General features: G+C 40.4%; 1 protein-coding gene across 1 annotated transcript; it reads left to right on the top strand.

Moving 5' to 3' along the window:
* pdhx (pyruvate dehydrogenase complex component X) lies at window positions 1-26744 on the top strand. The gene is made up of 11 exons (XM_074677722.1): window positions 1-157; window positions 2412-2495; window positions 4475-4575; window positions 11614-11819; window positions 12241-12339; window positions 17378-17543; window positions 17986-18133; window positions 19740-19798; window positions 21387-21545; window positions 25008-25072; window positions 25897-26744. The coding sequence occupies exons 1-11, from the start codon at window positions 22-24 to the stop codon at window positions 26150-26152; spliced, it is 1479 nt and encodes a 492-aa protein (XP_074533823.1). The 5' UTR covers window positions 1-21; the 3' UTR covers window positions 26153-26744.

Below are 26744 nucleotides of genomic sequence, written 5' to 3'. Positions count from 1 at the left end.
ACACCGACTGAGGACGACAATATGGCGGCCTCCTTGCGTCTCGGTCGTCAAGGGATTTTATTTGGCTTTAGATTGTCACAGTTTAATAAAAGTCTGTGGGCCACAACCCTATGTCAGGAGCATGTCAGACACTTCTTTCAGTCACGATCGTTCCTCGGTGAGTGTTGACAGTCTAATATAAAGATAACGTTTGTCCTTGCGTACACTGACAGCCGCTGACATTTGGTATCATCATCATCTTCTGCCTCTGATTGGCATGTAGTTTTGTTAATCATATGTAGTTTTCATCATTTAATTACAAATAATACATGTGTAAAGCGCCAAGGTATATTGTTTTACATTACAGTCTGAAAGGGTGCTTTTTTTAACCGACCAACGGATTGGTGCTATCCCATGACTATCACGGGCAAAATAAATCTTAAAGCGAATACTATTTGTACCACCGGGACTTAAACACTGTGATTGGACTCCAATAGACAGTTAGTGCTGGTTTCCTCCATCCAAATGACCAATTAAACAGAGACAGTGGGCCACAGGTACAGTAACATCACAGAGTTAGCAAGGCTCTGAAATGTACGTCTTTCTGATCAGTCACAAGAATAGTTTGAATTTTTTACATAATTTCTGGCTTTCATTGTCCAGAACTGACACACTTTACCAAACTGCAGCTGTCAGTTGTGTTGTGTATCGTCAATGTCTTTTTTTTTTTTTTTTTTTTTTTCTGGAACCCAACTTCGACAAAAGTTTGGGTGCTATTTGAAACAGCGTCTGGTGGTTTGTGTGTCATTGGATCCACACATTAAATTAGAAAAATACTGCAAAGACAAAAACATTAGATGTTGAAACTGAAAAATGTTATGGTGTTTTGCAAAAGGTTCTCACTTTGAATTTTACCTCCTAAAAAAAAAGTATAGACAGACACAACAGAGAACAGAGAAAAAAAACCGTGCAAATGGGTAAGGCCATAAAAACAAAAAAATGGATGGCTGTGGACTTCAGGCTCTAAGATGGCACTGAACTAAATGCAGACATTTTTTTTGCAATATATTTCATTAAATATAAGGTAAAGGATTTCCAAACCATTGGAATCTTTTATTTTTTTCCAACAACATTTTAAAAAGCGTTGCAAGTTTTTGGGAATAGGTTGTGTGTTGTGTCTGAACTTCCTCAGAGGAAATTGTGAAAAGGTGGGAAATAATAAATTTTGAAGCAAGTAACACAGATTTGTATCAAAGAGCCAGTCATATGATATGAATTTTGACTGCTATCAACAAATGCTTTGATATGTTAATGGAAATCGGCAAGATCATGTACAAAAAAAAAAAAAAAAAGAGAGAGAGAGAATCAGATCAACGTTGAACAGTAAAAGGTTGGGATTATTTTCAGCTGGTTAAGGAAAATATCTAAACAACAGCACTAGTGAGGAAACTTTCTCACACTCATACAAGAATGACATTTTGTGGTATTTCCAAGTATCCAGCAGATGGCAGCAACACATAACACCACCACACACCACACTTGACACTTAAATGAAAAGCTGAATTGAGTTCAGGCACGGGCAGCAAACTTATGAATGACCTCTTTATGTCTAGTGTTTAGAAGGAGGAGAAGAAGAAATCCTACTGTGTCTCTTCTCTTCAGTGCCTTATTGAGATACTTTACTATACTTTGTATTTATTCCAAGATGATGGAAAAGATTTTTGAGTAGAAACAGTGGATGGATTGGATTGGAAAACTTTTGATTCCCTCTGTATTGGGTTGGTGATAACATGTAGCACTGTAATGATCAATTAATCATATTCATTTTTCAAGCAGTCATGCATGCAATAGAGTTAAAATTCTTAATAGTGGGGACTCACTGCCTCTTTTTTAACATTCACAGAGATTTAGTCTTTCGATTTTGGGCCAATGTTTTGACAAAACATGTCCATGGCAGGGAAATAACTCTGTTTTCCTGTGTGAAGCACTTCAAGTTAGTCGTAATAGTGCTCCTGGCTGCCTGCAGACCCAGTGTCCAGCTCAGTCCAATTGACCTTCAGAGTGACTGCAGCTGGTGAAAGCGACAGGGCTGTGATGGTAACAGAAGAGACCAGCAAGAGCACAAGTGCCTGTGCAGCCTCTGGTGAAGTGTCAAACAGGATCACAATTACATAAGTGAACCTGCCAGCCGTCTTGCCAGCATTCATCTGTCAAAGCAGCCCTGTCTCTTCCTGCAATTTGCTTTTGAGTCAAACATGTTGCATATCCTCAGGTCTTTTATGGCCCAACATTGTAACGTGGGTGTGACATGATTTGTTTTGACACCCCTGCAGCCTAGTTAGTGCTGGAAAGATCTGGTCATAAGAAGGTTCTGCAGCTTTTCAAAGAAATACCCCTGAAGAAAAATGTGTGATTCTCTCTGCATCCTGTAGGTGTCAGCGCAGTCAAAGTGCAAATGCCTGCACTCTCCCCCACCATGGAGGAAGGGAACATTGTCAAATGGCTGAAGAAGGAAGGTAAAGAAAGCACTCTTACTACACTTCTCTGCTTGATTTCTAGCTGAAAACAACTCCACAGCAGGATAAAGGTTCAAGCAGGTTTGTCCTAATAAATTCAATTCTCACAGTTAGGCCCCCATAAGAGACCCAAAAGCTCAGCATTTTCTTCCCCTTTTCTGATGGAGCAACCACAGCACTAATGATTTACTCAATGACATCACATTGCTCTATAAGGCAGACGCCCGAGCACTGGAGCACCTGAGGGCCTCCTCTGGTGGGTAATTGGCTCAGGGAAACAGTGCAGTCACTATTCATCAATGCTTAGCAACTCTGTTCAACCAGGCGCCTCAGCCGCTCACTCATTCATCAGGAGGCGGCATGCTGAATTCTGATTGGCTGCTGTGCTGTGTTGCCATGTGCTTCTGTGGCTCGGGGTGAGATATGTTCATACGTGTGTGAGTGAGAAAAGAGAAAGATTAATTCTTAGTGACAAGAAAAACACATCCTGGATGCTGTTTTTTTTCATCCTTACATTCATCATTGTAGTAGTAGAAGAGCAAACAGAGCACACACAGATTTGCATTAGCTATTATTTCTCTTTTAAATATGTTCAGAGCCCTCTTTTCCCCCCATCCCACTGAATATACAACTATTACTCATTGTAAAATATACTGTCCCTCCACCAAAAACTTACAATGAAAACAGCTTCTTATTTCTAGATGATTTCTTTGCAGGCAGATCAATGTAGCAAATCTCTATAGACTGAGTATCTTTTCAGTTGTTTTGCCCATTGCCTGTCCTCCAGAGCAGAGGTGCAAAAGGCTGGGGGTCGCCTGTTTAATCTTTAATATTGCACATCACACCCAGCCCCTGGGGTCATTCGGTGTTAAAGCCTCATACAATTCCAATCTTAACTCCACTACCACTGGCTCTCAGGGGCTTCCCACGTCAATACAACCCCAGTGCTTCCCACCTTTCCCCTCACCCATACCCATTTACTTTTCCTTTGACCACACTGTTTCTATTTTCTCCTTCTGTCTTACACGGTTCTCCACTTCAAACAAGACCTTAGACCTTGTGCCGTTTTCAATTTGTGTTTTAATTTAGAGTTTACTTGTTTGCCTTTTCCTTTTCTGAGCTCCATCCCCAGGTGATGCTGCTTCTGTTGGCTTTCTGCACTAGTAGATAGAATTGTGAGCAGTAATCAGATATGATTAACCCTTGACCTTTGTATGCTGCTCAGATTTGAGCTGTAAGCATATTTAGGGGATTGTTTAGGCTATTTTGTGCCAGCTCTTCATTATCTTTCTAACATTCAAATTTAGTTCATAGTCACTGAAAATCATACATTTTCAACCATTAATATAAAACAGTTGATTTTTAAAAAGTATTTCATGTGCAAATGAACTGGACTCCTCGACTCCATTGTTTCTAATTAGAAAAAAGGTGTAATTTCTCTTGCACAGTTATTGCCCTAACAGCTGTAGCTCAAGTGAAAATATAAGCATGGAAAAACTGAAACATTGCCTCCTAATTTACCTTCTTCCTTTACTAAGCAGATGCTAATATATTCCAGCTTTCTAGCATTATGGACCAGTGGGAATCTTCTAAGATTTTACGGATAGGGGATGGTCTCCACTTCTATCAGACATGCTGCATTTCCATATCTCACATTCTTTCCCATGAAACATTGATTAGGCTCTGTGTTTGATATGTAGGCCAAAGCCCGAGCAGATACGTTCTTGCGTAACCTTTTTGTCCCTTCAATGGAATTCTTTCCACCAATTTGTTCTCTGTGTGTGTTCCCAGTGAAAGAGCGGTTGTTTTGACCATAATGCTAATTATCATGATTCATTCATATTCAGTCATGGCTAAATTTAAACTGTGAAGAATTCAAGAGGTCAGGAAATAATACATAGTTAAAGTAATGTGGGAAATTTGGTGATTTATATTTGTGAAAATGTTTTTACCCATTTAACAGTTTTTCTTTCTTGTAGGTGAGGCTGTCGCAGCAGGTGACGCCCTTTGTGAGATTGAGACGGATAAGGCTGTCGTTACCATGGAATCAAATGACGACGGTGTCATGGCAAAAATATTGGTGGGTGAAAATAACACACATTTACCTCACCTGATTAACATGATTTAGATAAGGAAATGTTTTCACACGTAACAGATGCACTTGTGCTCTAAGTGTGCTTTAGTGTTTTATATGTAAAGTTCTAAAAGACTGTTTAAATGCTGTGATTATTCAAGTCTTTCTTCTCATACTAAAACCATGCAATTTCAGCTACTGCATGAGCATTGGCTCAATAACATGACTGTATAGTCAGTTCTGTTAATTTATGCAGAAATGTTGTAGGGTTCCTTCTCTGCCTGTGCTAATTGGCTACGCTACAATGATAGCAAAGCTTTGACAAGGTGTCTTCAGTGACAAATATTTCCCTCCTTCCACCTCCTCATCAGGCTGTTTGTCTTTTGAATTTTTAATAGGCTGCCAAAGACAGAGCGATTGTTTTTCTTTTATCTGAACACCACCACATGTTCCTCCTGCTGAACAGAGACATGATGATGTGTTGTGTTCTTTTGCATGTTTGAATGATGTGCAGCATGGGAAGCAGGAGGAGAGGACAGTCATTATTTGCAAAGTGTTTATGCAGGGTTTAAAGCTTGATTTTTTGTTTGTTTCTTTGACTGGAAGGTGACAGTAAGTTGTTGCTGTGTGTGTTCATGTGCACATGTACTCTTGATAGAGAGTTACTTTCCTACTACACTTTTCAAAGCCTTGCTCACATTTAGAACAAGACTGTTACATTAGATATTCTGTCTGTCAATGCAACTTTGATAAAAAAAAAAAAAAGCTCTGTAGCATGAAAGATGGGGAGAAAGTGTGTCTTGTGTCATGGAAGCACATACACAAATAACTGAAACGTCATCATTAATCAGCATATTATCAGTGGAATACGTGTCTGTTATAAACCAAAGCCTTTTGGTGTAGTTCTCCTGCCTCTCATTTACCTTGCATCCACTCCTCCACATCCCCTTACTCCATCTTTACTCTTTCCCATTGTAGGGATGAGGTAGTTTCCATAGCAACCACCTAAGAATTGGGGGTAGGGGGCTTCATCGCTGAATCTGACAGAGAAAGATGGTCTGCATTAGATAATCCCCCTTCCTCTTTCTCCCCATCTCTCCCTGCGATGGAGAGTATGTGCATCATTAAATAGAAAAACAGCAGCTAGTGGCAGCGGGTCAAAGATTTGCACGCTCCCCTCACACGGCTTGGCCAGTGTTGCATCCACTTTGTTTGGGTCAGAGTGCATTAGCCCTTAGAGGTGTGTCTCTTCAAGCACCCAGCAGGTTTCTAATTTAGAGGCTGCTATAATTACCTCCTGTGGCCAAATGCCTGGACGGGCTGCTGTGGACGCTGGACTTCCTCGGCTCCACAGGGGTTATTTATGGGGGTCAAGCACTGCTGTGGCCCTCTACCAATTCCTAACCATAGCTCTCAGGGGTTAGAAAACAGGGGATAGATCCTGTGGAGGGTGGGGGAAGGAGCTCCAGCATCATGAACACAGATTACTGTATCTCATCATACTCTTGCCACATTGCTCTACCCTGACCCAGGGGCTTCAATCTGAAAATCTGGCCTTAGTACAATCAATCATAGCCTGTAGGAAATGACATGGCTAGTGTTAACACTCAGTTCTGTGGATGGAGCTTGTCTGTGTTCAGACATGTGTGTGAAGATGAATCCTACCAAGTTTAAAAGACGAAGGTAATCATCTAGAAATAGATTGATTGGTACATCAGAAGGTAGTCGAGCATAGATGAGGTGGAGATTTATTTTACAAATTCCATGGCAGGAAAAGACCCAAAGATGTATGGCTACATTGATGGAGATATCCAACACAATTTGCAGTGCTTACCTGTCAGTTTCCCATTAGTCACTCCCTTTCCCCTCCTCTTCATCCCCACACACTGTCATCCTAGAGATCAATTTATCAATTGTTGGCGTAAATCACTCTCTAACCTTGCTGCATTATTAGGTCAAAGAAGGTGAAAGGCCTGTGTTGAGTGCTTTCAGATGAATAATTTCAAAATAAAAGCACATAGGCTGTTTGCAGAGAATTGGATTGAACCAGTCTAATGGTTCATGTTTCCTTTCAGAAAGAGCTGCAGTGAGTACACTGGAGAAAAAATGGCAGAGATTCATAGATCAAAATATTTTCATGGCATCTAGCCTTTGAGAGAAGAAGAAAATAGATTACAGTTGAAAACATAGCAAAGATAAAAAGGGGAATGATGTTATGGAAGTTTCCCTGGTGGTTAAACCCATAATATTGTAGTTTTGTGGATAGAAAGGTAAACAATCAATTATAGGAGCTGACTTGAGCTGCAGGTTAACTCAGGTGTCTGTGCCTGTTCATGTGAAATTTTATTGGCCACAGATACTGTTATTGCCAGGGAGAAGGATGTGTGTACAAACCTCTTTGTGTGATGTCTGTCATGCTCCATTGATTGGGGAAAAGCTTCTTCTCGCTCTGTAAACAGAAGTCCTTCCTTTGTTCTGCTGATGTGATTGTGTATGGGTTACATCATTTTTTTTGTAGTAAGATCTCCCCTCAAAAAAAATTAGAGTCTGATCCAGCACAAAAACCCTTAGAAGCTAAAAGACATGTTAATAACTGCTCAGACTAAGCTTATTGTTACTGAGCTGTGAGACTCTCAGGGGGCTTTTATGGCTACAAGATAACAGTTTCTGAAAAAGTAGGTTAAACCTCATAAATGGTTTAGTCTGACTTTTTAATATCATTAACTGAGCTGATGGGCTTTGGAAAGGTCCCTGAAGAGCTCTATGTGAGATCTGTTAGACTTTTCACACTGAGGTTGTTGCCACAGAAAAGGCTGACGGCTTGATTGTGCTGGCAGATTGTTTCTTCACAGTTACGAACCCAGATCTTCCAGAAAAACTCTAGCAACAGTGCACAAAGATCAGGAAGTGTATGCAGTGTTTGATTTGATTAAGCAATAAAAAAATAAAAAAATTTTTTTTTGATTTTTCAGTGTATCCAGAAATTATTTACAGCACTTCACTTTCCCTACATTTTGTTATGTTACAGCCTCATTCCAAATTGAAATAAATGCGTTTTTTTCCTCAAAATTCAACACACAACACCCCATAATATCAACATGAAAAAAGATTTTTTTTACATTATTGCAATTTCCTGTACTTTGTTGATGCTCCTTTGGCAGCATTTACAGCCTGAAGTCTTTTTGTGTATGATGCCCACAATATTGGCACACCTACCTTTGGGCAGTTTGGCCCATTCCTCTTTGCAGCACCTCTCAAGCCCCATCAGACTAGGTGCATAGCCATTTCAGATCTCTCTCAAGATCATATTCAAGTCTGGGCTTTGGCTGGACCTCTCGAGGACATTCACAGAGTGTTCCTGAAGCCACTCTTTGATATCTTAGCCATGTGCTTAATGTTGTTGTCCTGCTGAAAGATCAACCATTGGCCCAGTCTGAGGTCAAAAGCGCTCTGGAGCAGGTTTTCATCCAGGATGTCTCTGTACATTGCTGCATTCATATTTCCCTCAGTCCTGACTAGGTCATGTTCCTGCCACTGAAAAAACATCCCCGCAGCCTGATGCTGCCACCACCATGCTTCACTGTAGGGATTGTATTGGCCAGCGGATGAGCGGTGCCTGGTTTCCTCCAAACATGACACCTGGCATTCATGCCAGAGAGTTCAATCGTTCTCATCAGACCAGAGAAATTTCTTTCTCATGGTGTGATAGTCCTTCAGGTGCTTTTGGCAAACTTCTGGGCTACCACATGCCTTTAACTGAGGACTGGATTCCATCTGGCCCCTCGACCATACAGGCCTGATTGGTGGATTGCTGCAGTGATGGTCGTCTTTCTGGAAGGTTCTCCTCTCTCCACTGAGGACTGCTGGAGTGCTAAAAAAGTGACCATCAGGTTCTTGGTCACCGTCCTGACTAAGGCCCATCTCCCCTGATGGCTTAGTTTAGATGGGGGCCAGTTCTAGGAAGAGCCCAGGTGGTTCTGAACTTCTTCCATCTATAGATGATGGAGGCCACTGTGCTCATTGGGACCTTCAAAGCAGCAGGTATTTTTTCGGTACCCTTCCCCAGATTTGTGCCTGGAGACAATCTTGTCTCTGAGGTCTACAGACAGCTCTTTTGCCTTCATGCTTGGTTCATGCTTTTACATGCACTTTCACCTGTGGATCTTTTATAGACAGGTGTCTGCCTTTCCAAATCACGCCCAACCAACTGAATTAACTACAGGCGGACTCAAATAAAGCTGCAGGAACATGATCAATGGAAACAGGATGCACCTGAGCTCAATTTTGAGCTTCATGGCAAAGGCTTGAATACTTGTGTTTGTACTTATGAGTTTTTAGTTTTTTGTGTTTTTATAAATTTGCAAAAGTAAACAACAAAAAAACTGTTTCCACTCTGTCATTATGGGTTGTTATGTGTATAATTTTGAGGAAAAAGATGAATTTATTACATTTTGTAAAGAGGCCATTACATAACAAAATGTGGAAAAACTGAAGCGATGTGAATACTTTCCGGATGCACTGTATAACTCATACTTAAAACAAATAATCAGCTCTGCAGATCTGGTATGATCATTCAGTTTGCCTCATCTCTTTGACTCATTAACCCAACTTTGAAACATGCAGTGTATAAAAATCTGAGTGTGAGGATCAACTACTCTTCCCATACTGTGTGTTCTGTAGCCATTTGATGGCAGTGTTGAGCCCCTCACAGCTGTGTCGTCCATGCATTCTGTATACAGTACACGTGAATCTCCTTAGAGACTCTACACTATTACAGTAGCAGTGTGTGTTGTCTTCCACCAAAGCAGTAATAAGCCACCTAAACACACTCTCTTTTTTTTTGTTTTCATCATAAATTAATGTGCTCTCTTGTGGCTTTATTCAATGTCTCCTTTTTTGTTTTAAAACAAAAAATACACATAAATGCCAGTGACAACTATTACTCTGTTTATATTTTCCAACCTACACTCCAGACCATTAGGTCTTTATTTCACATCAATTTCTGCATAAACCCCACTATTATGTACATATTTACTCTGATCTGAAGCACATAAGGAGAAGCACTGACTGCATTCCTAACGTGTTGGGAATGTATTTGTGGTTCATGACCCTGGGAGGTGGAAGGAGGAGAGGCAGTAAACAGAAAGGAGCACAGAGATGCAGTTAGGGATTTAATTGCTCTATTTTTTTCTTAGTTGACTTGTAGCTCTTCCAGTCTTCCAGATCTATTTCCTTTCATATTTTACAAACACAAGTGGTAAATTAAGATGGTGCGATCCTATGTGAGTGTGTTTTTTTCCAGGTTTTCATAAAATACTTTTTAGCATTAAGTCAAAAGGATTTACTGCCACCTAAATTTGTATCTCATTGTTTATTTCTTCACACTCTGTTGTGTTTATGTCAGTAGCCCCCTGCAATTATATGTCCATCCATGATGAAACATGCGCACATTACATGTGTGTAAGCAGCACATTGTACTTTGTTGAATAAATAGATTCCATCATGGGGCCAGTCGTTAGGTTGTCCAGTCTCCCCAAGGATATGATTTCCTTTTCATTTACGCACAGATATGTCAATGGCTGTCTGACGACATATCACATATCACACTATTGCTTTCGTTACAACACTGCAAGAGCTGTAGTCGCCCCACATGTGGGATATTCCTCTTGGACTTAGGTGTTTTGGAAAATAACATAGGTTATGATTTCCATAAGAAGGGCTATGCACACTCACAGTCACCACTTTACACAGCTGCAGTGTGTTAATCACACACCAGACCTGATTATACAGCCTTCCAGGTTCAGCCTCCCACAAATAGCCATTCCACTGGTACCTGATAACTGGCGTTGCATTGCTGCTTACTGACTCAATCAGGTTGAGCATGTTCATTTTTGTGTCTTCACCTGTACAACCTTGAACCAAATAAGCATGTAAACATGTGCGCAGGTGTTCATATATCCTGCTGTTTCTTCCAGTTAAGTGGGTACAATTATTATGGTGCTGCTTTTGGTTTTGCAAGCCTGCTAGAGGAAGGGGGTTGGGGCAGATTATGCTGATAACCTAGAATTTAATGTTCATATAATTCATCCTATTTTAGCGATAAATACCCAGTTTTTTTTCTATTGTGTTATTAGGTAAAAATGTGGGTGAATGATTGTAGTATACTACAGGAATTCACTCACCACCTCAGCTGTCACATGACCTCTTGGTGGAGGTTTAGTAGAGTCCTGTTATTCAGGAGGGCCCTCTATAGAAACAGCATACTTTCTCCAGTCATAGTGACTCTAAATGTGAATCACTAAAAATACCTCCACATGCACAGTTATTACCTTTTGAATGTAATGGTTTTCTGTGAAATTAAACTCCCCTCACTAACACTTAACTTACTAACAAGCTAACTAACTAATGTAAATTAGAAAATACTAAACCCACTGCAAGATAAGGATTGCCATTTCACCGTTTGTTGCAACGTGTCTCTTCCATCCTTTCTCCGTGTATCCACCCTGTGGAGGCAGCTCACTAAGTGGATACCTTTTGAAAACAGATGAAGTGCAGCACAGCCCTGTGTATTGTGCCTGGGCTCCCATTTTCACTGATCAATATTGACTGAGGAACAACACCTTTGTGCTCGGGGAGAGTAGCAAGAGGCTTACAATAGATTTGGATTACTCGGTAACAAGATAGTAAATCCATAGTTGACAGCTTCAGACAGCATGAAAAAATCAGTACCTCTTTCAGCACAGTCATGTTATATGCCCCTTTTTTTCACCCAACAGGAAGAAAATTAAAAGATTGCAATTGGTTTAAATATGAGGGCAGTGTCGTTTTAAAGAGCCCCCTTATCAAGGTCTGACAGAATATTAATCTGCTCAGCAGTGAACCAACTCCATATTCGCTTTCTCCCAGGTATCTTTTTTTCATTTGCTTCAACAGCGTACATCGGGGAGCCTCCACCTTCTCATTCCAGCACTCTTCTATGCACTTTTGAACTCACTCTCTTTTCCTCAGCTTGCTGTATAAGTGCCTCTCTCGCACTCTTTACAGATGGAGGAGGGCAGTCGTAATGTGCGCCTTGGCACTCTCATCGCCCTCATGGTGGAGGAAGGGCAAGACTGGAAGCAGGTTGAGATCCCCCCTCCAGAGGCTGCGGCTCCAGCTCCACCTGCTCCAGAAGCAGCCGCTGCCCCAGTTGTTGCCCCCACTGCTGCCCCCTCTCCACCTCCTCCATCACCAGCAGCCACATCAGGGCTGTGAGTTTGACTTTCCTGCTTTTTGCACCTGGTAGCACACGTGTCTGTAGCCCTAATGCTTAAACCTCTAGAGTTAACACAGATCTTAGGGAACACTTCTTCACAAGGCTTTCATGATAGTTGATATCTTGCAGAGGCAAGTGATGCCATTGAACAAACAGTGCCTATTTTTTGCAAACTTTTTAAGCTGCATAGGACAACATAGTCAGTCTTGCGCAATAAGTACTTCAGTTTAACAAGGTAAGATGCTGGGTAGAAGTGCTATGCAGCAGTCACAATTTTTAAATTGTTGTATTGTCATGTCCAGTTGCATTAAAAAAAAACTAAGCCATGCATCTTTACACTGTATTCTGTAAGTATAGGTGTTGCCATATTCTAAATTTAAATGCTCCAATTCATTATGTCTTTTTTCCTTGTCCAGGTTGCGCCTAAGTCCAGCAGCTAGACACATCCTGGACACACATGGTATAGATCCAAAACTAGCCACACCCACTGGACCAAGAGGACTTATCACAAAGGAGTAAGTATCAGTCATATGAGCTTGGAAGAACTCGCTCTATTTCAGGTATTCTGTTAGCATCTATTAAGCATCACCAGTATGTAGATATCAATTTTTATTGTCTAGTTTCAAATTATTAAAAGCAGTTAAGGCATGGTAAAGCTTTGGTTGGGTGAAGGCCCCACAGTCCTGGTTACATTGCTTGTAAAAAGAAAAAATGAAGAAATTAAAAAAAAAAAAACATGTAAAATTTGAAACTGCTGCATACTCAAATCTTGTAGAAATCCTTCCATCTGTTCATAAACTACTCAAAACAATGAGGTCATTACATAATGATCTCCTAACTGGTTCATGACCCATTGAGGAGGCAAGCCTCAAAGACATAGGTCTGTCCACAGCTCAAAAGGACTGACCTATGTCAGTCCTTTTGAGGACCCCTTTGAGGACCTATAAGGTGAGAAGAGGGAACCTTAAAGGGACAGCAGCTAAAAAGAAGTGCTTCAGACAGAGGCTGAAATAGGGATTTTCTAAAAAGAAAAACAGTGTAAAGAAAATGGTTTTCCACTAAAATAAAAATTACGATCTTTGTCACCCACCAATGGATTGCCCATCAAACATGCATCACCCATATCAAAAAAACCACTTTGTGACTGAAGAGATGTCAGATGAGGTAGAAGTTGACAAGATGTTGGTGTTTTTTCCACATTGTGGACACTGGGTGTCATGTGTCAGCAGCAGGTGACTCTTTGGTGTTTGATAGGTCAAAGGGCACTGATGTGGAGGGACCCCTTTAAGCCACCCCTATACTTCAGTATTTGAGGAAGAGAGGTGTCAACCAGAGCTCCACAGGTTAAAGTCACTGTGTAGGAGGTGTGACTAAATTTTGATAAGTGAAAAAATGTGATGGTGAAGATATCAGGTGTTCTAATCCTGTTATATGGTGAATTCACACTACGTAAAGCTGTGACCACACAGTCACACACGCTCACACACCACCTGCTGTCTGCAGGGAACTGATTGAATACTCCCGTTACCCACCCTTACACCCTGCTGGGAATCTCATTAGGCTGGTTACCATGGTTACCCAGTATCCAGGACTCGCAGGTGACCATAGAAACACAGACCATATGTTTTAAGTGACATGAGCCTTAGATTATATGAGAAATGTGTTTAAAATACCCTGAAGCCAAACCCTATTAATTTTTAAAGATGAAGCAGTCTGAGCCCATCTAAAACAGGATTTTAATTGTGAGCACCATGATGTTAAGGTTTAAAGTTACAAGTCTCAAAGCTTTCTTGTCTATCTGAAGAATTTTTCACGCTGAGCTCAATGTCAAAGAGTGTTTTATTTGCAGGAGTTAAAGACCACAGTGCTGCACAGACAACAATAAAAACAAATTAAAAATCCAAAGTATCCTGAAAAGCACCGGAGAAACGGCAATCTCTTGCTGTAAAGCTGTAATTAATTGTCAGTGGTAGTAAACATGAGCATGCTCTGTGCTGTAGGGTTGTCAACAACAAGTTTCTAGGTTTTGAAGTTTAAACTGTTTAATGAGTGAGGCAGTTTTAATTATACCTTCATGTTCTGTTTTGTCAGACTGGGAGTTTGATCGCTCAGCTTTCTCTACTCTTGTTTGACTTTGCTTGCCAAGTCACTTGCTGACACCTAGACTAGCTAATTAGACCAGCAAGTCTGCAAAAAGCTTTCTTAAAGAAAGCAAAAGGAGGTTCTTGAAAGTCTCCTGACTCAGGGATGGAAAAAAAAAAAAGCAGTGTGCATCTTTGCAGGGATGCAAAGTGAATCAAATGATGTGCTTTTTCAAAACCGGCCAAGCCACGGACATAAGAAGCACACGCTTTACTTTTGGGCCTTGTTTCTCTTTCCATTAGGACTTCCTGTTTGATGAGACTTCACATGTGAAGAAATTGATCATCAGAATTCAGATACCTGCAGCAACTAATAAGAAACATGTTTGATTTCCAACACATAAGCAACCAATGAAATGTAGCTTCATATCTTACTCTGTATGTAATGTGAGTTTCCAGTGAGTTATCACTAACAGGAAGTCGTGAGATATTTAGCTCTGCAGACTGCTAGTCTGTTGATGTGGACTGTCTAAATCAAATGCAGGTTAGTCAGATGGGCTTTTTCTTTTATTTTGGAACAAGACTGAGAGTCCAGCCTTTTTCTGCAGCCATTGCTCTGAACATGTTTGATTTAATCTATTTACAGGATTGCCAAACCTTGGTACAAAGCAGTGTTGTTTGACACCAAATCCCCTCAAACATTATACCCTTATATGGGCAAAGCTCCTTTTAGAGAGGCCAGAATAGACTCTATTTCCCTCCCTTTGTCCTGATGTGGCACATCAGATAACACTGAAACTGGGAAAGGTCCCCCCTCCTTCATTCCATCCTCTCTACTGAGGCCCCTTCATGGTTGGCTTGAATAACAGAGGTCACGCAATTGAGGAATGAGATCGTAGAGTGTTACATAACCCCCAACTGCTTAGGTATACAGTTTGTGTATCTTTTATCTTTGATTATTTTAATTAACATTACCTTTATTACCTGACTATCTTTTTATATTCAGACTGAATGACTGCATAAGTGCTCTCATTGATAACACAATGGGTACTCTACTATTTTTTGTGAGGACTAAGAAATTTGTGACATATAGAACTAGTTAAAAACAGAAGCACGCAATGACCAAGTTCATTTAAACAGTCAGACTCTTATTTTAATAAGAAGCGATCAGATATCATAAGAGTACTACGAATCATGGCTTTGCTATCTGTTCCATTTCCTGTTGTCCACTGCATGCTTTTAACGACACAACTGTGGCAAAACATGGCTGATAAGCACAGGAGGGTTTTTAATGATGTGCTCGGCCTTGGTCAACACAAGTATTCATTAAAAGGAGTTTGTTTCAGTCTCTGGCTCCTTGCTGTGCAAACTACTAGTTTCAGTTCTACAGTTGACTAATCATGTTTTTTTTTATTACATTACAGTTTCTTCTTTGTTTTAACAGCCCAACTCCTAACTGAAACCCATCATTGCATCACTTCATCTTTCAGAAAGATAGTTCCTCCTTGGTTTTGCTGTGCAGTTAGGATAAAGAAATACTTAGACGGCATATTTGATGATTCTCAGTTGATGTAGTCAGCACCTGTATATGAAGTTTCTCTGTTAAGTGGCTGTTGGAGGTAAATAGGTCCCATACCCCTCTCCTCATTTATCCTAGGTGGCAGTAGAAGACAAAGTTTATTCATGTGTGCTCATTCTGCACTCATGTGCTGTGTGTGTGTCTGTGTTTGTGTGTGTGTCCGCAGCCCCTATTTAATATTCTGCTCACCTTCTCGCAGTCTTTCAGTAGCTTCCTTGCTTTGGTTGTCAGTGAGGCTGTAAATGGTTGGTGTGAATAGCACATGCAAGCCAGCTTCACAAAGGTATCTATGGTGTCATGATCAAATGGCTGCTGTAGGTTGCTGTTGACTTGACTTCCTTTTGGTTCAATATGAAATATTTCTGAGACAAACTCTGTGACGAATTACTCCAGTTTTCTATAAAAATAGATTTATTTTATCCTTTTCTCTAGCCACTTATTGTTTTTAGCTTTTTATGATCTGTCTTTATGATCTGTCTTGTCCCTCAGCTGCACTTTCTAATGTACTGTTTTAGGAGTCTATTACAATGGGCAACTCATTGCAGTCCCCTCAGGTTTGCTGGGGGATTTCCAAGTTGCCTCATCCCCTTCACAAACAAATACTGTTATCAGAGAGAAAAGGAGGAGCTAAGGTGCCAGAGGAAGTAAAAAAGATGCATCTCAGGAAGGAGAGAAATGGCTAGGGGGCCCAGACAGTTCCTGTCTACATGGTGAGGTCAGAGGCAGCTGGTCCAGACAAAAGACTGGATATGTATGAGTTGTTGGACCCCAGTGCATTGAACTGGAACTAGAGAGCTTCAAACAGGCACACCTGATACCTGCCCCTCCCATCTCTCTCACTGCTAAGAACAAAATTAATGGGTGGAAAAAAAAAAAAAAACAGGGCATATCATTTTGTTTTTCACTGTAAGCTTTAGGTTGGAGGAATCCCAACAGTCAGGTGTTAGATTATCATTTTGTCCATTTTTAACCTTTAGCCGAAGGGTGCCTTTTAACAATTAAATGGGCGTCTGTGCCAAAAACTAATGAGTTTGTGATGTTTTATTGTTGTGCCTGAGGACAAAGATGTAGTCTGAAAATAAGGGAAGTCCCTGCCAGCAGGAGGGTTAATAAAGAAACAAGGATTTGAATGTGCAGCAGCTGACACCTGATCCTGCCCGGCCTTGGCCTGCTGGGATTTGTTTGTGACTTGCAAATAATTCTCATGACGCCTATCCGCTGGTGAGCAACCGAAAGTTACCTCTCTCTGGGAGCCTGACACAAATAAAACCCAGACAAAACCAGCAGAGAGCTGCTGATATCCTTTCCAAGTTATGGCAAAAGGATAAATAATGTATCAAGGCTCTCATAGTGTTTATTTTTACTCTCACTGCATTTATAACAGTCAATACAGAATAAAATAATGCCCTTTGGTGAGAGATAGAGAATAAGTTTTCTTCTGTTATAATTAGGCTATCATGAAGAATTGAGGATGATAAAAGAAAAAGTGCTTTGTCAGCTTGATACAGGATAGTTGATCTGTTTTCTAGACTCAAATCAGCAAGTTCACAAGTTCACTTCAAATGTTTCTTGTGAGTTTCACAGAAAGCGATTTTTCTGTTTCGTGAGAAAAAAATATATGTTATGTTTCTTCTGACATCACTTCCCTTCTTTTTCTAGGAAATATCTCCTGGTCTTACAATGCATGCTACTGCTGTTTAGGTTATGATGAAACTGTGTTTCAACTATGCAGCACTAGATGTACTGGGATAACCAACATAGTGGGATTTTTATGTGTCTCGGCCTTTTAAGAGTAAACATTATGATCTGATAATGTCATATTATCATAGATACACACATACACACTGTTGTTAAAATTAGTCAATCATTGATGCGATTCTTATACTTCCACAGAGATGCTCTGAATCTCCTGAAGACGGCTCCTGCCACCAAAACAACCCCAGTCACAGCTTCCCCACCTCCCCTGAGTCCTGCTCCCACCCCGGCAGCTCCCCCTCCACCCCCAGGCAGCAGACCCAACATACCTCCTCTTTCTGTGCCAGGGAAACCAGGAGCACCTGTGAGCATTTCTTACTCTACACACACAAACACACACACAAACACACACACACACACACACACACACACACACACACACGCATACGTTTACATACGTTTACAGACCACAGCTTGTGTTCTGTGGTTGTGCTGAAAGCAGAACAAGATACCATCAGCCAAAGCTGACTACGTATCTTCCTATGTTTGGTTTGTATCAGTTTTTTTTTCTTGATGAGTGTTCTGCAAAACATGAATGTTGTATTATAAAACGGCAGTCGGGGTTTATAAAAAAGATAAGATATGAAATACTCACGTCACTTGTGTTATACCCACTGTACAATTTTAGCCCAACATATTTTAAAACAATCTGTGGATTGAAAGATTTGTCTTACTTTGTTGTCAATCCTAAAGTTCTCTTTAATCCTTTGTAACCACCTCTCTTCTCCCCTATTGTCTGCTTTTAGGGCACTTTCACAGAGATCCCAGCCACAAATGTTCGCCGTGTTATTGCCCAAAGACTAACGCAATCAAAGACCACCATCCCCCATGCGTATGCCTCAGTTGACTGTGACATGGCTGCTGTCATGCATCTCCGCAAAGACTTGGCCAAAGGTATAAATAGAAAAAAAACAGAGTCCAGTGTTTATGCTGCAGCCTTACTCCTGTCCTTTACTGAATGTCTGACGGTAACACTTGGCGGGAATTTTTCCTTGAAGATGTAGATTTCAGGCTTTTCACATGACCAGGCCTTTGACAAAGAGGACAGTCTTTTGCATTGAAGAAGCTTAGATTTATGGTTTCTTACTCTGGTTGGTCATGAGCTTTTGTGTCTATAGATAAATGTGATTTGATGGGAGTTAAATGTTGTTAAGCAGGTGGTAATGGGATGTAAATGGCTAAGACACCAACACCTTTTAAAGACTGAATTTTATGCTAATGTGTGGGGGAAACATCCAAATATGACACCAATCAGCCAGACTTTCTTCTTATCACTCATTACAACACAAGGCCGACCACATTTTGATAAGACACCCACGGGTTAGTTAGACATGTCGTGCAACTCATATCTGTTATTTTTCTCATTTGGCAGATAGGACAGCATGCTTGGCTAGTTTTCTTTCATATTCATTTATATTTTCATTTTTGCCCACACAGTACTTAAGATGTCTACAAGAGTTGTCACTACTTCCTTAGACAGTTTGCTGTGATGCACATTATTTGATCGATGAGACTCACCAGCAGGTTCTTGCCAATGTTTGACATGCTGCTGTTTGACTCTTTCAGTCACAACAACTTCCCTAGCAACGGTTATTGAGCTAACCGCAGCTCCTTGTGAAACATCCCTCATGACATGTCTGCTTAAGGTGAAGGGTGGTTCATACCACAACCAGAAAAAGGGAACAATATACACGTGTCACAACAGCCTTTCTACTACACGGTTGCTACATTTGGCAAAGAAAGTAATAGTCGTTATTGGCAGTTTTTTTGTGGATTTCCCAGTTTTCATCCAGAAAAAGAGAACTTCCTTTTAATATTCTGTTTCTTTAGATGCTGTGGTACTTTGCTCTGTTTTCATTTGGTGAAATAATGACAGTCTCACAGTTTTTCCAAACATAAGATTGTCTCTATTGAGCTTAACTTTGCAGAGCTGTCAAACCAGCAGCAAATCTCTCTGAGTCCTGTCTCTGTGATGAGGAAATGGGATGGCCATTCCAGACCTATTAACAAGCTGGTGTGTGTATTGAGGGATTCTCTCTCGCCCGGTTGTTTTTGCTGGGCCTCATTGTTCAGGAGCAGAGCGATTTCACGGTTAGCTCGTTAATCATCCCGTTCGCAGCATTCATAAACGTCTGGTGCTTCACTAATGGACTCTGGTAAAGGTTTGGCAGCAGTGCCAAGCTCGAACTGTCCCTCTGGTGTGTCACACAGAGTTGGGAAGATGAAGAAATGCTCAGGACCAGGTCTGAATGTTAGTACTGATCAGCTCGACTACAGATCAATGAGATTTAGGAAATATTTCAACTCACTGAGGGGAATGCACAGTCCCATTCATTTCACACTTCATGCAGTTCGTTTAGAAAATTCATTTTCACCGTCTATCTGTCTTCAATCACACTTTGGCTCAATCTTATATAACTATCCTGCTAATTCCCTGCCTTTTTGTGGCAATAAGCAGAAATCACTCAAAGTTTGATTATTTTTTTCTTTGTCTTTTCAGAACAAATCAAAGTCTCTGTTAATGATTTCATTATCAAGGCTGCTGCTGTTGCACTGAAAGTAAGTTGATGTCTTTTATTTGTACTTTTTAACTTGCCATCATTGCCTTCTTACTTGCCTTCTTTCTCAACATGTTTTAAATCAGCATACACATTGATTCATCTTCTTGAAACGTTTGATGTTGTGGGTGTGTGTTTGACAAACTTGCTAACCTGTAATCCCAGAAACCTGCTGTCCATAATTTTTCCTGTTTCCTAGTTTACTCATTCAGGTATTAGATCAACTCATGTAATGATAGGGTAGTCTGTCCTGTTCTGTTTCACTACTTCACTGAAATACTGACAAAACTAATAAACCACCCATGTCCATAATCTTATGTGAAATGAGTCAAATACATGCAAATACAGATGCTATGAATGTTTATTTTTGTTTCGAGATACACAGATTGATCATGATTTAAGGACCGTGCTGAGGGAAATGGATGTGGGGATAAGTGCAGTTATCTGTCATCTGAGTTATTCAGTTAGCAAGGACAGTGTCAGCAGCATCTGATTAGAGAAAAAATTTCATGTCCTCTGTTTATCTTTATCATTTATCAAAGAGTATCATATCTGCTTCACTTTGAAATGTTGGCCTCAAATGTTTACATGCACCAGACTTGCTAGTGCTTAGCAGCGCTCCCTGATAAGAAACCTGGCTGTTTGAAGCATGTGTTACAGTAAATGTGAGGAATGTGGAACAAAAATCAGTACATTTCCCAGCTAATGTGAGTTTCAGATACGAAAGAACCACATGTCCCTCTTGTAGTCCAGGCACTATTTTTGACTGTGTTAACTCTCACATGTTCAAAAGACCTGTTTGGATTGGCTCCCACACCAAACTGAGTAATGTGATTCTCTTGTGTAACACTTACAGCTGAAAATGGCAAAAGCAACTGTACTTTACCCTAAGATGACCTGGGTAAATCAGGAAGTGACTTCTGAAGCCATGTTCACACGTAGCTGGGTATCTGGGAAACTGCGTATATATTTTTTTATGTATCGGCCTGTCATCCACAAGAAAATGTTTTAACGTCACCAAAAACATTTTTTTCTGAAAACTCCAGCCATAGTGGTGATTTTGGAAAACTCAAGTTTCATGGTTTTGCGTCAACACCGACAGATTTTGGGGTTCTCAAATCTCACAGGTGAACGATGAGAATTCAGTCTGATTGGCTGGCATGAGTTATGCATCTGAAAAACACTGCCAAATATGGGTTTGGCATGCATTTAGCTGCACTTTTTGGCAGACTTTCTAGGTGCATGTGGACAAAAGTATTTCAAAAAACAAATGAGGGGAGGGAGTATCCGTTTATGAAAATACCCAGCTATGTGTGTACAGGGCCTGAGTCCTGCTGTTACAATTTGGGGTATTTTATTGGCTATATTTCAGGTACAATAAAAGTTTAGAATTTTCCCACATTACTTGCAATATAATGTTTAACTGCAATTACAATAGATTGCTTTGCAGAAAATGATGTGTTTTAGTCAGCGACACACTTATGAAAGCAATATGTAACCACAGCAGTGAAGCTTAATCACTGTTTTTTTCATAAATTTCTACTGTGGATCTGTCAGAACACGAAATGACTTTCCACTTTCTATTGTAGGAGATGCCTGAGGTGAATGTGACTTGGTCAGGCGATGGACCCCAGGCGCTTGATTCAGTCCATATTTCAATTGCTGTGGCCACTGACAAGGGTCTGATTACCCCAATTATCAAGGATGCAGCAAACAAAGGAGTCCAGGAAATTTCAGCAAATGCAAAGGTAAGAGAGGATGATAAGTCATTCAGGGGTAAACATTTTTGTGAGAGTTGTCCTTAGAAAGCTCTGAGGCATAGTTGTCACATTTTTCACGCTTACTTTGACCTGGTGGATTATAACTCTAAGCTGACAGGACTTCAGTGTGTCAGGTGAAGACATGCTGATGATTTATTTGCAGAGATAGATATGGAAGTCAAGACCTGAGTTCAGCACAGTATGGGAAAATAAACTTCATGGGCGTCTGTTGAGATGCCCTGGGCCAGTGTCATTTCTATTCATCAGATCAGGCAGAGAGGTGTCAGATAATCTGTATGGATTAGGTGACTGATGTATTTGGTCAAGTTTTGATGTTTTGGCTGCAGGTTGTTGGTCTGAGCTGTGGTGGTCTTAGATTGAGTGTAAAGCAACACTAGTCAGCTGTTTGTCCTTTTCACTGTTAGCAGCTAAGGACAGACCTCATGTGTAGACATTGAATTGATCACAGTTTCAACTGCTTCCTAGTCAAGAAAACATACAAAAATACTGCAAATAAAGATTTCTAAAGAGGAGGTCAGCAATCACGCTGTCTCCAAAATAGTGTTTTAATGTTATTATCAATGTTATCCCCACAGCAGGATTGAACATGAGTGTGTCCGTGGATCTCAGAGTGGAGTGAACATCTGTGTGAAAGGGAAAAAGAAAATGGGTGTGTAATTAAGTTTTAGACACACTTCTACTCAGTTTCCAACATTCTTCACTGAGCTTTAATGACATAATTTGTGCAGACATCATGCAAAACATGTAATTGCTGCAGTAGTTAAGGTGTTGCCTGTATGTCTGCACTTAATGCTGTAAATGAATAAAAGCAGAGAAATCTGTGAATATGCCTCAACATGTGATCTGGTTGGTTAACAGGGTTTATGAAGTGTATGATTTAATTTGGACACACCAGGACCAACTTAAGACAAGCTTCATGAACTCTTCTTGCTTGTATCACAAAGTAGTTAAAGTACCATGAACAGTGTTTTCTCTATATAGCCAGATCTTATTGATTGAATAAGATGTGCTTTGCATACAGTAAAAACTTATGTTGTCTAGTACATGGCTCCACACACTTTGATTTGCTGCATTAAGTGTGTGATCACATCGTATGCTATCCCTTTTACTATAAAAAAATAATTACAGGTTTGTGATAATAATTTTATCTGCTGTACCATTTATCTTGTCAGGCCAATTCGATGCAGTTAGCCGGAGGACAGTGGTACTATGAGGTTAAATAGATATTTTCTGCCATATTTTTGAAACGCTTTGTTTATACTTTTCTTTTCCTTCTGACAGCACAGAACAAAAAAAGTTTTCCCTGATCAAATAATATCTTCTTGTTGGTGCTTTCCACTCTGATCACTTCTGAAAGCAATGTGCGCATACACACACACAGACAAACACACACACGTAGCAGCTGCTCCAAAGCACTGGCACTGCAAGCAGTCCACTTAAGCCTTCAGAATGGGCTTTGCCACCCACTGCAGTTCAGTTTAGTTATGCTGCTGCCTGGAGTAAATCCACATTTGCAAGTCCTTATTATTCTCAAATTAAAATCAACATGTGGTTTGAATGAAGAGGGGAGAGCTTGCCGCTGGCTATTGATGTGATGCAGTGCTACATGAGATTGCTTTGTACTGAGAGCTCTCATCTCAAATGTGCCCACTTTTTCCCACTGTGCTGAACTCTGTGTCGATTGTGGTCTCACATTAACCTTTGAGAACATTTCCATCAAGGTTTTTATTGTGCCTATCCAGCTGTTTAAATCAACTTTCAGGAAGGGCTTGGAAAAAGAAACATTCAAATCTCAAATTATCTATTCTTTATTAAAAGTCAAATGTTACCTGTTAGAATAAACACACACATAGCTCATAGTTAATAATCCTTAACACTTAATGACAGTGCAGCGAAGCCTCTGTATGCACATATTCCTGCAGTACCCATGATGCCATCAACATGTCTCAGTAAACAGACCTGTTGGGTTTTCCTCAAGGTTTTCACTTTCATTTATGCCCTGACTGAACAGGAATTCACTGAACCTTGCCGCAGTAATGTGTTAGTTTTCCCTGCCAGATGTCTCATCTTCTCTTCTGGGTATTTTCAATTCCCTTCCTTCATTTTAGAAACCCACTCTGTGATACTTTCCATTTATCTCAGAACATGCTATTGGACATTTAATCATTTTCTTGAACAAGATCTTTGAGAATTGGCCCCTATGGCCGTGTACTGAATATGCACAGAATGAGGTAACACTGAAACTTGAAGGTGTACAACACTTGCATAGAATTGCTTCTCAATGAGAGTGATCTGTTTTTGCTAGTTGTCTGTTGAAGACAGACAAGGTTTGCTATCCTTGCTGGGCTGCTAGAAAACCCATCAGCCGGTTTGGAAAGAAGTGGTGTCTGTGTTTGTATACAAAAGGGCAGACTTACAAAGATTGAGTTGTGCCTGCTAATGGTGCAAGGATTTGGTACATCATGTGCCCCTTAAAGTTTTGTAGCTCTGTTCTTTTGACTGGGGTGGGTATGATATCTGCATCTTCAATCACTGCTGTATGGCCCGTTTAAACCATGTAATGTAAATTTTACAGCAAATCATACGCCTTGGAGTGACCCGGCAAAACCATAATGTACAGGAAGAAAAAAACGTCTAATCAAACTGTCCACACACAGGAATGAAAAATGTGCCTACATAACTGGGTTGAGCCACTGGGGCTTTGTTTACATTGAAAGGGTCTAATTTTACCCCCAATATAAGGCTCATTCAATGCACTGGAGAGCTGCTTACACTCTTTTGTGCAGCAAGCAGCATATAATAGCAAAGTTACAGTTTGTTCTATATTGAATACCCAAACTATTGGACCAATTCAAACTGATTTTTTACAGAGACTCATCATCTGAAGCCCTATCATGACTTATCTGGTTGCCTCCTCATTCCCCTATAGCTCTACTCCTGTCTGGGTCACACTTTCCCTCACATCCAACCCTCTGAAGTTCCCCTTAATTTTTTACAGCTAAAATTAGATTTTATCAGTTATAGTAACTTTTGACATACTGATGAATACTGATCTAACGTTTCTAATTTGAGCTTTTTCCTGTCCGTAAACAAATGCAAACATGCGTACACTCAGTTAACAAACTTCAGTCTGTTAGCTTTGTCATTTGACTGTTAGCATACGGACATCAGTATTAAGCTCACAGCAATCTTTTTCCTTTGAGGTGCGGGAATAACTCGGTCCTTCAGCACTAAGTTCAGTTTGTTTGTAAATCAATTTAACTGATTACCTCTATAAATTGATTTTGCCAGATTTTGTTTGCCTTCTGTGAACCATGTCTTGTTTTCCTTTTGTACTCACTAGATGTACCCTTTCTTTTTAACCTACTTGTATTTTTTGTTTTTTGGGAATAAGCTAAAGAGTTTGACTTGTGTTTTGTGTTTCTGCAGGCACTTGCCCAGAAGGCCAGAGATGGGAAACTTCTACCTGAGGAGTACCAGGGAGGCTCATTTAGGTAACCATAGGACACATACTATCTAAAAGAGACATGACATCTCAAAACTTTAATTTTCCACTCTTTGTTCTTCACATCTTTAGTTTGCTCTGTCTGATTTTTTTGCGGTAACACCCTAATATTAATATTTAAAGACTGATTCCTTCATTGTGTCTTATCCGTAGCTCAGCAATAAGATTACCATCACAACTTCCTGCCATTATGACTTAAATCCAGTTTCATAGTCAATACATTATGCATATTCCGCATTTCATACGGGCTTGAACTGAACGTGCTCCGAGGCGACAAGTATCATCAGTTACTATGCCATCAATTGCATAAAAGTGGAAGCGAGGCTTTTCAACTCATTAGAATTAATGGTGTCATTTAGACTTAAATGGGGTTTCTGTGTCAGGCAGGAGCGATGGATTCCTATGGAGAAGCAGCTCTTTTTGTCCTCCTGAGGATATATGTGTGTGTATGCACTTCCTCTATTTCTTTTTCCATCCCCCTGAGCTACAATTCTCATTAAGGGAAACAGCAAATGGCCCTGGAGTCAGTCTTGCTCACTATACACAACATTTAGGGAGCCATTCAGAGGCAGGAGCTGCTGTCCAAATCATTACTAATCAGAGTATTTGTGAATGAAGTTGCTCAGAGTTAACAATATTTCTCAGCCCTCTCATTTTTAATCTTTGACGAGATGTTATGTGTCAAGGAGCCGGTTTTAGTAGCATCATTATGTCTGCTTAGCTGATGTTATGGATTTTTCTCCCCCACTGAGCTTGACTTACCATGTATTATGCGTACTCTCTCCCTATCTTCTCCATCTCTCTGTCCGGCAGTATATCTAACCTTGGGATGTTCGGTATCAGTGGCTTCAGCGCAGTGATTAACCCCCCTCAGGCGTGTATCCTTGCAGTCGGGACTTCCAGGTCTGAGCTTCAACTGTGCGAGGAGGACCAGACGCTGCGCACCCGGCAGCTGATGACAGTCACACTTTCCAGTGACGGACGGCTCGTTGATGACGAATTAGCCTCACGGTTTCTAGATAAGTTCAGAGCTAACATAGAAAAGCCACAACACATGGCCCTAGCCTGAAGATCACAGTACGCAAAGTGATTGGTAAGACTGAGTAAAACACTCCTGCATTACAGAGCCTTCGTCGAAAGAAAGTTCTAGAAGATGATTTGTTTGTGCCCTGATCTAAGCTTGTACATATTATTAACTTCTGTTTGTGGCTTAATTAAGATACCCAGCAGGCTTTGTGATGGAGGAGTTAAACTGGCATTTCTGTCAGACGCAAAAGTCAAGCAGAAATATTATCAACTAAAAAAGGAAAATGTCACACCCTGTAATATGACAAGTGTGGTGCATAGAAAGCAACAATTCTATTACAAGCTCTGTTTCTCAATTCGGGTGTATACACTCTAGTTCTCCATTCCCGGTCACGAAAATACTGTGAAACCAGAGGTATTTATTTCAGAGTGTAAGTGACAATGCAGTTTCCGATGGAATCATCCAAATTCAACTGAAAATCAACTGTCCGTGTCAATGTTTTAACTTATTTGAACAATTGCTGTAATAATCCTGAAAACCTATTCATCATTTGTACAAAACAGATACAGTCATTTGGTTTCTAGCTTCCTCAGAGTCCAATAAAACTCATTCTACAACCTTGACATATCTGTGC

This window comes from Halichoeres trimaculatus, unplaced genomic scaffold, assembly GCF_033239565.1.
Source record: "Halichoeres trimaculatus isolate MK-OKI-2021-1 unplaced genomic scaffold, fHalTri1.1 fHalTri1_scaffold_10, whole genome shotgun sequence".
In the NCBI taxonomy this organism is placed as follows: Eukaryota; Metazoa; Chordata; class Actinopteri; order Labriformes; family Labridae; genus Halichoeres; species Halichoeres trimaculatus.
This window is presented reverse-complemented; position numbering and strand designations above follow the sequence as displayed.

Excerpts from the sequence above, each read along its gene's own strand:
- pdhx (XM_074677722.1), top strand. The coding sequence starts at position 22 with ATGGCGGCCTCCTTGCGTCTCGGTCGTCAAGGGATTTTATTTGGCTTT. Across the intron at positions 158-2,411 it reads TCAGTCACGATCGTTCCTCG|GTGTCAGCGCAGTCAAAGTG; the intron begins GTGAGTGTTGAC and ends TGCATCCTGTAG. Across the intron at positions 12,340-17,377 it reads AGAGGACTTATCACAAAGGA|AGATGCTCTGAATCTCCTGA; the intron begins GTAAGTATCAGT and ends ATACTTCCACAG.